At 47.0% G+C, this 12,161-nt stretch overlaps 1 protein-coding gene across 3 annotated transcripts in view; it reads left to right on the forward strand.

The window, feature by feature from the left end:
• Positions 1 to 9,286: 9,286 nt before the first annotated feature.
• Positions 9,287 to 12,161, forward strand: part of TIAM1 (TIAM Rac1 associated GEF 1) — a gene marked incomplete at both ends in the record, with an annotated part of 154,675 nt that continues 151,800 nt past the window's right edge. For all 3 annotated transcript variants that reach the window (XM_080695940.1, XM_080695941.1, XM_080695942.1), the window contains one exon: positions 9,287 to 10,249. In XM_080695940.1, coding sequence (XP_080552066.1) covers positions 9,287 to 10,249 — 963 coding nt within the window. The remainder of the gene's footprint in view (positions 10,250 to 12,161) is intronic.

Raw genomic sequence — 12,161 nt, forward strand, 5'->3', positions numbered from 1 at the left:
TAGTGAGGGCCTTCGCAACTCAGTGAGCCCCTGTTTCAAAATAAAGGATAAAAAATTTGGCAGGGGGTGTTGCTCGGAGGCCAAATCTCTGGGTTCCATCCCAGACCCGCAAAAAAAAAAAAACCAAAAAAACCAAAATGGGATGTCACTAAGTTAGTGCGCTCTGGCCTTGAACGTGGAATCTTCCTGCCTCAGCCTCCCAAGTATGTAGTATGTATGTATTATGTATGTATGTATGTATGTATGTATGTATGTATGTATGTATTTTTTGCCTGATTCATTGGAATTATTTTAAAATGTTCTTGGTACTTTATGGCTAAAAAGAAAGGGGAGAATGCTTGCATCTGGAAAAATGCTTGCTTTTAAACTAAAAGTTCATTTAACCAGAATATTCCAGTCAGTTAGGGCTTGGTTTATTTGTTTTGTTTTGATATTTATTATTTATTTATTTATTTATTTATTTATTTATTTATTCATTGTGGCACTGGGGATTGAATGCAGTGGTGTTCTACCACTAAGCTATTCCCTCAGCACTTTCTTTTTCTTTTTCTTTTTTTTTTTTTGCGTGTCAGTCTGGGGATGGAACCCAGGGGCATTCGACCTCTGAGTTGTACCCCCAGCCCTATTTTTTATTCTTTATTTTGAAACAGGGTCTCACTGAGTTGCAGAGGGCCTCACTAAGTAGCTGGGGCTGTCCTCGAACCGCGATCCTCTGGTCTCAGCCTCCCCAGTGCTGGGATTACAAGTGTGCGCCGCCATGCCCGGCTTACCCTCAGCACTTTTAAGATTTTTATCTCATGCAACTGGAGTGCAATGGCCCACGCCTATAACACTAGTCATTGGGCGGCTAAAACAGGAGGACCTCAGGTTTGAGGCCAGCCTCAGAAACTTAGTGAAATCATTTAAAAAATACAGGAGGACCTCAGGTTTGAGGCCAGCCTCAGCAACTTAGTGAAATCATTTCCAAAATAAAAAGTAAAAACGGTACAGGTGTAGCTTGGATGTAGAATACCCCTTGGTTCAATTCCCAGTACAAAAACAAAACAAAACAACAGCAACAAAACAGCCAACCAAGAAAAAATAGTATAGAAAACCCCAAAGCCTTGAACCATCAATTCTCCTGTCTGTGCCACTGTGCCCAGATGATTTATTTATTTTAGATTTTTATTTTAAAACAATTACATAGCCACAGGAAATTTTACACAGAAAGTATAGCCAGCACCCAGTTTTCCCTCATGGCTGCATTCTAGACAATTGCAATAAAATACCAAAGCCAAGAAGTTGACAATGTTCCCGTGTGTATGTAGGTCCAAATCATTCCAACACATAAGGCGCAGCAAGCTAAGAAAGCCTCTAAAAATGGTTCCTGAGAAATCCCCTCCTACCTGAGGGATGTGTGAAGAACCCTGACTAATGCAGGTGCGTGCATATCCAGAATGTTCCTTAAGATACCTTTTAACTCCTCAGCCGGGCGTGGTGGCGCACGCCTGTCATCCCCGCGCTTGGGCGGCTGAGACAGGAGGATCGCACGGGTTCGAAGCCAGCCTCAGCTACTTAGTGAGACTCTCGGCAACTTAGTGAGACCCTGTTTTCAAATAAAATATTAAAAAGGGCTGGGAGTATAGCCCAGAGGTGGAAAGCCCCTGGGTTCCACCCCCAGTACCGCCAAAAAAAAAAAAAAAAAAAAACAACTCCTTCTCTTTGTATTTAATTGGATGCAACTGAAAGGCCACAGTTAGTATCACTCATTGAAAAGTCCGGTGGAGCCTTTTATCAGCGAGATCCTGGTGTAAGAATAGAAGAGCCTCACTCATTCTTGTGTCTTAGGGTGACGAGCTCTGTGCGTTTCCCCGTCATCTCTGCACATTTTCATCCCTTAGTTCTTTGTGGGACTGGGGATCGGACATTCTCCCTCTGAGTTACACCTCTAGTCTTATTTTATTTGGAGCCAGAGTCTCACTGAGGACGTCACTAAGCCGCCGAGTCTGGCTGCGAACCTGCGACCCTCCTGTCCCAGCCTCCGAGTACTAGGATGACGGGCACGTGTCGCCACATCTGCAGATGTGGCTTCTTCACACCGTGTGTGTGTGTGTGTGTTTTGGGAATTGTACCCAGGAAATCTTGCCTCTAAGCTATACCTTTCTTTCTTTCTTTCTTTCTTTCTTTCTTTCTTTCTTTCTTTCTTCCTTCCTTCCTTCCTTCCTTCCTTCCTTCCTTCCTTCCTTCCTCCTTTCCTTTCCTTTCCTTTCCTTTCCTTTCCTTCCTTTCTTTGCAGTACTGGGATTGGACCCAGCAACAGTCTACCTCTGGGCTATCCCCCTAGCTCTGTTTTTTAAATTTTTATTTGGAAACAAGGTCTTGCTACGTTGTTGAGAGCCTCTCACTAAGTTGCTAAGGCTGACTTTGAACCTGCGATTCTCCTGTCTCAGCTTCCCAAGTACTTGGGATTACCAGCGTGCGCCACCACACCCGGCTAGTCTCTAGCCCTTTAAAAGCTTTTTAGCCGGGCGTGGTGGCGCACGCTTGTCATCCCGGCGCTTGGGAGGCGGAGACAGGAGGATCGCGCAGGTTCGAAGCCAGCGGCGCGCTGGCTTAGGAGACCCTGTTTCCAAAATGAAAATGTAAAAATAGGTCTGGGAGTGTAACCCCGAGGTAGAAGGGCTTCCAGGAACCCCAGTACCACCCCCCCAAAAAAAAATAAAAAAAAAAGCTTTTTAAAAAAATTTTTTATTTTTATTGGTGCACTCTGGTCTCACATCATAATGTGGGTCAGGTTGAGAATGGCGTATATTCACACGGTACTCGGTGCCCTCCCCCTCCCTCCCCTGTTCTCTCCCTCCCAATACTGAGTGTCCAGGTTAACAATGTTATATTCACATGTATACACACATTCAAATGTAGCTCCTCCATTAACCAACCTGAGCCTTCTTCCTCTCCTAGCCTTCCTTTCCAGCTTTGCTGAGGTTTCCCCTCCATTATCTGGAGTCTCTCTGGTATCCCTAATACTCCCCAGCTTGAGCATATTAGAGGAAACATATGTCCCTTCTCTTTCTGTGCCTGACTGATCTCACTTAACATAATGTTCTCCAGGTCTTTCCATCTTCTTACGAATGACATGGTTTTGTTCCTCTTTATAGCTGAGTAGAATTCCATTGTGTGTATTTCCCATAATTTTGCAATCCATTCAGCTGTTGATGAAGACCTAGGTTGGTTCCATATTTTGGCTATTGCAAATTTAAAACAAAGTCTTGCTAGTTTGCTGAGTGGCTAAGTTGCTGAGGCTGTCCTCAAACCTGCAATCCTCCAGTCTCAGCCTCAGCCTCCCAAATGCTGGGATTACAAGCGTGCACCACCACGCCTAGCTTTAAAAAAAAAATATATATTTTTTATGGCACTAGGGATTGCATCCGGAGATTCTAGCTCCAACCTACACCCTGAGTCCTTTTTATTTTTTATTGTTCAACAGGGTCTTGCTAAGTTGCTGGGGTTGGCCTCAAATCTTTGATCCTCTTGTCTCACCCTCCCAAGTACTAGGATTACTGGCCTTCCGCTACCATGCTTGGCTGAAGTGTCTTTTTCTTTCTTTTTTTTTTTTTTGCAGTACTGGGGATGAAACCCAGGAGCATTGCATCTCTGAGCTTTGCCCTCTGCCCTAGTTTTTTTTTTTTTTTTTTAAAGTCTTTTTATTTTTGAAACAGGTTCTCACTGAATTGCGAAGGGCCTCACTAACTAGCTGAGGCTGTCTGCAAACTGCGATCCTCCGGTCTCAGCCTCCAAAATGTTGGGATTACAAGTGTGCGCCACCACGCTCGGCTGCTGAAGGCAGTTTTATACAGTATTTTTAGCGCATCCCTATTTTGACTAGGACCAGTGGCATGGAATCAGGTTGGAATTTTCCACGTAAAGCATCATGCTTCCGATTTTGTAGCATTTTATACTTCTGACTCCCGGATTAGGGTTATTCAGCCAGTACCACGTTTTGGGTATCTTCCTTTTGGTCCAGTTGAATTTCTGCTTTTCGCTTTATCTTCCTTGCCCTGAAGATCTCTCCCTGACCTCGTGGCTGTAGGATGACTGCGCTGGTGAAGGGCTGATCACGAGTCTTTTGATTTTGTTTCTAAAACACACGAGCGTCTATTAACTCTTTATCCCGCGTAGAATACTTCTAGTCATTGTCGAGGCTACAACAAAAGCCAGAGTCACTTTCTGCCCTGAAGTTTCTCCAAGCTTCAGGAACAAAAAGTGCCGTGCACATGTTGATTGGAAACCCGGCTTTGTTTGTTTGATTTAAAAATAAATCAGCTTGGGGTAAGTGGGATAGAATAGAGAGAAATCAAGCTGCTGAAAGGCACTGGCTTTTTGCGTTTGTGCATGGGAAGGATTTGAACTTGCATTTGACCAGCTTTCTTGGCAGCGGGGAATGAGGGTTTTCTTGTGTCTGGTATAAAATAAGCAATTTTATTTTATTTTGTTTTGGTCCTGGGACTGAATCCAGGGGAATTTTGCCTCTGAGCTATACCTCCAGCCTTATTTTTATCTTAAAACAGGGTCTCACTAAGTTGCTGAGGCTGGTCACAAACCTGCGATCCTCCTGTCTCAGCCTCCCAAGTACAGGGGTTGTGGGCATGCACCACCACACCCAGCTGATTTTAATTTTTTATGTTTATATTGTTTCAGAGCCCCCTTCCCCAGTCCCATGTACACCTTCATGGCGCTCCCTCACCTTTTTCTGGTACTGGGGATGGAATCCGGTGATACCACCAAGCTACACCCCCTGCCCCATTTTTTATTCTTTATTTTGAAACTGGGTTTCACCAAGTTGCAGAGGGCCTCACTAAGTATCTGAGGCTGTCTGCGAACCACGATCCTCCGGTCTCAGCTTCCCAAATGCTGGGATTATAAGCGTGTACCACCACGCCCGGATGATGATGATGATGATGATGATGATGATGATGATGATGATGATGATGATGATGATTAAACTCTCATAGCATTTAACTTCATGCTGGCTCTGTTTGGGTCACCCCCCTGCCCCACCGAGACGCTGTCTTAGTACTATTTAAGAACTTTGCCGTTCATCTCTGCATTCCGCTTCTGAAGATAAAAGTGGCCTGCTTCTTACCTTTGCTGCCTAAAAAGAATCTTGCTATTCGAGATGATATTAATATGGCAGAGCCGTCCGTCCGCGTGATACTCAGAGTACTGTCACTCTTGAAGGCTGGGGCCACTTCCTTTGGGGAAGCTCTCCTGAGGCTTTTAACTTGATTACTTTTCTGTTGGCAGAAATCACCCTAACCAGAAAGTCGCTGTTGAATATGTCTGTCAATTTCTATTTGCAAGCTTTTTATTTATTTATTTATTTATTTATTTATTTATTTATTTATTTTAAGTACTGAGGTTCCTGGAAACCCTTCTACCTCCGGGCTACACTCCCAGACCTATTTTTATACTTTTTTAAAATTTGGAAACAGGGTCTCTTAAGCCTGTGCGGGTGACTTCGAACCTGCATGAACCTCCTGTCTCTGCCTCCCAAGCGGGGATTACAAGGGTGCGCAACCACGCCCGGCTGTTTGCAAGCTTTTGATACGTATGATAGAGGAGGGTCAATCTGAGCATTTCTGAGTGACAGTTCTGCCTGTTCTTCCATTTGGCTTTTTCACCATGAATTTTTCCTCTGTTGAATTCAAACCCAAGTGAGTTTTAAAATGGAGTTTTGACTGACATTTATTCCAAGTTTTATTATTTATTGGCAAACTATATAGTCACTAGGATTTTTTTTTTTTGTGGTACTGGGGTTCCTGGAAACCCTTCTACCTCTGGGCTACACTCCCAGACCCATTTTTCTATTTTTATTTGGAAACTGGGTCTCTTAAGCCAGCGCGGCTGGCTCTGAACCAGCGCGATCCTCCTGTCTCCGCCTCCCAAGCGCGGGGATTACAAGCGTGCGCCACCACGCCTGGCACACATTGGCTTCTTAATTTATACTTCTAAAAAATTAAGAACTCAACCGGACTTGGTGGCGCACGCTTGTCATTCTCGCGCTTGGGAGGTGGAGACAAGAGGATCACGCAGGTTCGAAGCCAGCCGCGCTGGCTTAAGAGACCATGTTGCCAAATAAAATAAAAAATATAAAATAGGTCTGGGAGTATAGCCTGGAGGTAGAAGGGTTTGCAGGAACCCCAGTGCCACCTAAATAAATAAATAAATAAATAAATAATAAAAAATAATAAAAAACAAAAAATCAAGAACGCAGCCAGTTCTGGTGGCACACCCTTGTGATCCCAGTACTTGGGAGGCTGAGACAGGAGGCTCTCAGGTTCAAGGCTAGCCTCGGCAACTTGGCGAGACTGTCAACAACTTAGTGAGGTCCTATTTCAAAATAAAAAATAAAATAGGGCTAGATAATGTAGCTCAGAGATTACAAGTGTGCGCCACCATGCCCGGCTGAACATATTGTTTTGAAATATACTTGCTGCTAGTAAAAGGGAGACTCTCATTTCTGGGAAATTCCCTCTGCGGGTCCCACTTGCTGCGTGGCCTCCTGGGGAACATTCCCGTGTAGGAGTGGGGTGCGAGTGTGAATGACTCTGAGCTCACGGGGGCAGTAAGTGGCGGTTTTCTTTTCCTGTTACCGCACACTGCGTGTCCATAAAGATGTTCAAGAGCGCTTGGCCCCAGTGTAGACTGCCCACGGTGGGCAGGTAGAGCATCCCTGGACCAGTGTGAAGGCGTGGTCTAGTACACTGTGTTTTGCCTTCGCTGTCTTTCCTCATGGACCTATTTCTGTTCTGTTTATTGCATACCTTGGCTGGCTAGAATATCAGTTTCATGAGAGTAAGGACTATCAGTCTGTCTGTCTGTCTGTCTGTCTCTCTCTCTCTTTTTTTTTTTTTTTGGTGGTTCTGAGAATTGAACCCAGAAGCGATCTACCTCTGGGCGACACCTCCAGCTGTTTGTATTTTTTATTTTGCTGAGTTGCTGAGGCTGGTCTTGAACCTGCGATCTTCCCATCCCTGCCTCCCTAGTACGGGGCTGACGGGCGTGCATCGTCAGGCCCGGCTGGGAATAACGTGTCTCTTGTTCACTGCTCCGTGTCCGGCTTCATGAACATGGTCGCTGGTCTCTAAATATCTTCTGAATGAATGGCTGTGTAGATGGCTAAAGGCACAGCTCCGGCGCATGCCCGGTAGCTCCGTTTTCCTTCTTCTCAGCTCTTTTTAGTGGATGTCATCTTCAGCCTATCCCGTTTGAAGGGGGGTAGAGAGAGCTTTTTGCGTAAGAAGAATGCGCTCAGTAGAGTCACATCGTTGGGCTTTGAAGGTTTCTCTCTTCCCCGCTGTGGATCACAGAATTGTGTCATCGGGTCAGTAACGGAGTGGACAGTATGACGGGAGGGTTTAAATGGACCTGGATGGCCGGGAAGGCTGGGCCCATCCGGGGCTTCGATCCGTGGATTTCTCTTTGCTGGGCACTCGGTACCAGGTGACTGTTCACAGGTTGGACTTGATCCCAGAATTAAACCCATTAGTCTGCTGCTGAGCGGGGCTCCCATTCTGTCCTCGTCCCCGTCACCTCCACTCTGCACCCCTCCCAAGGCCCCCCAAACAAGGTACGGAGGAAGGAATGGCAGAAGCCTTTTCTTCTTTTGTAGGACGTGGTGGCGCACGCTTGTAATCCCCGCGCGTGGGAGGCCGAGACAGGAGGATCGCGCAGGTTCAGAGCCAGCCTCAGCTACTTAGCGAGGCGCTCAGCAACTTAGTGAGACCCTGTTTCCATATAAAGTATGAAATAGGTCTGGGAGTATAGCCTGGAGGTAAAAAAAAGCCCTTGGGTTTTACCCCCAGTACCACAAATAAAATAAATGAATAAATAAATAAATAAATAAATAAATAATAAATAGAAGCATTTTCTCCTTTTGACTTTGATTTAATAGGAAAAGTTGATTTGATTTAAAGTTGATGCTTTACATTTTTTATTTTTTGGCTTGGTTTTGAAGTATAGGCCAAGTTACAATAAGTAAATCAATCAATCAATCAATCAATCAATCAATCGGAGGCTGGGCGTGGTGCCAGGCACCCCTACTCCTAGTACTTGAGAGTCTGAGAGAAGAGGATCACAGGTTTGAGGTCAGCCTCAGCAACTCAGGGAGACCTTGTTCCAAAACAGAAATAAAATAAAAATGGGGCCCGGCATGGTGGTGCATGCTGGTAATCCCTGCATTTGGGAGGCTGAGACAGGAGGATTGTGGTTTGTGGACAGCCACAGTTACTTGGCGAGGTTTTTTGCAACTCAATGAGTCCCTATTTCAAACTAAGAATAAAAAATAGGTCTGGGGGTGTAACTGGGAGGTAGAATGCCCCTGGGTTCTATCCCCAGTACCACAAAAGGAAAAAAAAAAAAAAGAAAAGAAAATGGGCTGGGGTGTGTAGATAAGAGATATTCTGATCAATCCGCAGTGACACATACACACACACACCTAAAAAAAGAAAAAAAGAAAGAACACAGACCCTTGTCAAGGATGGAGGGAGAGTGTAAGATGTACTTCTGAATTTTATTTTTTTTCTATTTTGTATTTTTTAAAATATATTTCAAGCAGGAGTTGGGAGTGGTGGCACAAATTTGTAATTCCAGTACTTGGGAGGCTGAGACGGGAGGATCCGGGTTTGAGGCCAGCCTCAGCTACTTAGTGTTGCCCTCTGCACCTTAGTGAGACCCTGTTTCAAAATAAATAATAAAAAATAGGGCTGAGGGTGTAGCTTGGAGGTAGAATGCCCCTGAGTTCCATCCCCAGTACCACACACATATATATATGCATATTTATGTATATGTATGTATATATGTATGTTCCAAGCAGGAAAATCCTTCTTGGGTGCATGGATTCCTTGGTTTATAGAGTTGTCACTGTATGTACCCAAGTAGATTTGTAAATATATTGTTTTTGGAGCTTAGGAAAAAAGACAAGGTGAACCCGGTGACCACCTCTACTAAAGTAACCCTAAGGTGTCTCTTGGGCATCCGTCCTGGGGGAGAAAGTTTAATTCTCTAATGATTATATTTACACGCTTACTTCACATCCCTGGGGACCAGCGCAGCAGGTGATGTCAGTTTCACCTGCTCCCAGGTAGGAGTCCAGGTTCCTGCCAGGAAGTTTGGCTGTTGATTTCCAGGCCCCCCCGTAGCCTGGGGGGTTGGCTAGCCCTTCAAGCTGCGCTGTCTCTAAACGACCAAATAGTAACTCGGCTCTCCCATCTCCCCCTCCCTCCCTTTTGCTACAGACCATAAAACCATGGGAAACGCAGAAAGTCAAAATGTAGACCATGAGTTTTACGGGGCGAAGCACACCAGCCTGGGGCGCAAGCACACCTCGCGTTCGCTGCGGCTGTCACACAAGACGCGGCGGGCCAGGCACGCGTCCTCGGGAAAGGCGATCCACAGGAACTCCGAAGTGAGCACCCGATCCAGCAGCACCCCCAGCATCCCCCAGTCCCTGGCCGAAAATGGCCTGGAGCCCTTCTCCCAGGAAGGCGCGCTGGAGGACTTCGGGAGCCCCATTTGGGTGGACCGAGTGGATGTGGGCTTGAGACCCGTGTCTTACACCGACTCCTCCGTCACTCCCAGCGTAGACAGCAGCATCGTGTTCACCGCAGCCTCCGTGCAGAGCATGCCAGACTCGGAGGAGAGCCGGCTCTACGGGGATGACACCACATACTTGGCTGAGGGAGGCAGGAGGCAGCACCCCTATACATCCAGCGGGCCCACGTTCATGGACACGGCTAGCTTTAAGAAGAAGCGCTCCAAATCTGCAGACATCTGGCGGGAGGACAGCCTGGAATTCTCCCTCTCCGATCTGAGCCAAGAACATTTAACAAGCAACGAAGAGATCTTGGGTTCCGGCGAAGAGAAGGATTGCGAGGAGGCTCGGGGGATGGAAACGCGCGCGAGCCCCCGGCAGCTCAGCCCCTACCAGCGTGCCAATTCCCTGGGCGACTTGAATGCTCAGAAAAACTCCGGGGTGACCGCCAACGGGGGACCGCGGGGCAGATTTGCAGGCTATTGTCGGAACTTGGTGTCTGATATCCCCGGTCTCGTAAACCATAAGATGCCACCAGCTGCTGCCGAAGAGACTGCTCCGTACAGTAATTATAACACCCTTCCCTGTAGGAAATCTCACTGTCTTTCCGAAGGTGCCAGCAACCCACAGATTAGCCACAGCGACAGCATGCAAGGCCGGAGGGCGAAGACCACGCAGGTAAAGCCATCTGAGGTCGGTTTTAATATTTTGCAAAGTGGTGCGTGAGTCCCCAAGTGCATGCGTTTGCTGTTAGAAATTTCCCATCTTTAAATCAGGGATTTTACCCTGTTTGCCTGGTGGCTGCTGCCGCTTGAGGAGCTTTTCACATCACCCTTCTTATAGTTCTGTGGCTAAGGGGTGGGATTAAGGGAAATGTGTGTGTGAGTGTGTGTGTGTGTGTGTGTGTGTGTGTGTGTGTGTGTGTGTGTGTGCGCGCGTGTGTTGGGGGGCAGCGTGATATGCATGAGAATAAAACTGACAAGTTCATCCTGGGAAACTGCCTCTCAGCCCTTCAGCTGCTTCTCCCTGATAGGAGCCGCCTGCTAACTTGTTCCTCCCCGTGGCTAAGCAGGCGTGGTGGGTTGCGGGCACTCCACCGTGGATTTCTCCCATGCAGCAGGTGGGGAATGGCTCCTCCGCAGCGCCTCTCCAAGAGGCGTTTTGAATTCAGGGCGGGCTCTGGTCACTCAGCTTCTCTCGGGGGTTGGCAGGCTCGCTGTCTTACCAGGAGCCTTTTCAATTTCCTGTTCCACGCGATGCTGGCCAGCCCTGTCTCTGGAGGGAGGTGTAGCGGAAGGAATAACACGGGTGGGTTCCAGTTCCGACCTCGCAGCCAACTTGTTGACCTTGGGCAAACCCTGACTTCTCGCTGCCCTTCTCAGGGGGGGAGTAAGGATTGGGATGCGCGGCCGCGCTGCTGTTGTGCAGACTCTTATCCTGCCTCTGTCATGCGTAAGAGAGTTGTGTGTGAGCACATTTTTAGGAGATGTAAAAAGTGTGTTACTAATGAGAGGAGGGCTTGCAAACTTAGTAGTTAATTGCGGGCTAATTGAATGTCAGGCAGTCCTGCCAGTTTAGGGTTTTTTGTTCGGGTGCTGAGGATCCTTGTGGCCGAGTTCAGGGAGTTGGGGATTATAATGAGGTGGAGGAAGTGGTGGATCGATGGGGCTTCAGGTTAAAAATCCAGATTGAACCCATTTTCTTTGAAAGGTATGTTGGTCATTCTCACGAGCATCGGAGAAGGCCGCGATTGATGCTCTAACCTGCCCGGCCAGGATGGCCCTGGGCTCTCTGGTCTCATCCCAAGTTGCATGGGCTTTCAGAGGGTCACATCTGTCAGAATGGAGTCTAAATGGAATGGGACAGGTGGTGGAGGGCTTGGGAGAGCTGGGAAAGAAAATTGGCATATGACTATGAGATGCTTTCCCCAGTGGGTTCAAGCTACGCTCCTGTCTTTTACCTGGGAGGTGACTTTGGGCACATTATTCATTGTTTTAAAGCCTCACCATCATCATCTATCAAAGTAGGGATCAAAAGGTTAGAGATGAGCCGGGCGTGGTGGTGCACACTTGTAATCCCAGCATTCGGGAGGCTGAGACCGGAGGATCGTGGTTCACGGACAGCCTCAGCTACTTAGTGAGGCCCTCTGCAACTCAGTGAGACCCTGTTTCAAAATAAAGACTAAAAAATAGGGCAGGGGGTATGGCTCGGAGGTCAAATGCACCTGGGTTCCTTTCCCAAACCCACACACACAAAAAAAGGTTAGAATGTAGTTCAGTGGTAGAACACTTGCCTAGCATGGAAGGCCCTGTGTTCAATCTCCAGTATCATGATAAAAAAAAAAAAAAAAGAAAAGAAAAAGAAAACCAAGACAAAAACAAAAGTAGGGATAACAATAAGATTTTCTTAGAAAACAAAGTGAAATAACATGGAAGCACGGTGCCTGGTACTTAGCAAAGCAGATAGGGGCCATCCATCCTTTACCATTAGCAGTGGTGCTATATGGGTTGACGATCCCGGGGAGTTTTGGCCTTTGTGCCCAGATCTTGTGTTCAGGGAAATGAAATGCCTGAGTCTGTGGTCCCAGGAG

Source organism: Muscardinus avellanarius, assembly GCF_963383645.1.
Source record: "Muscardinus avellanarius genome assembly, chromosome: 5".
Taxonomy (NCBI): Eukaryota; Metazoa; Chordata; class Mammalia; order Rodentia; family Gliridae; genus Muscardinus; species Muscardinus avellanarius.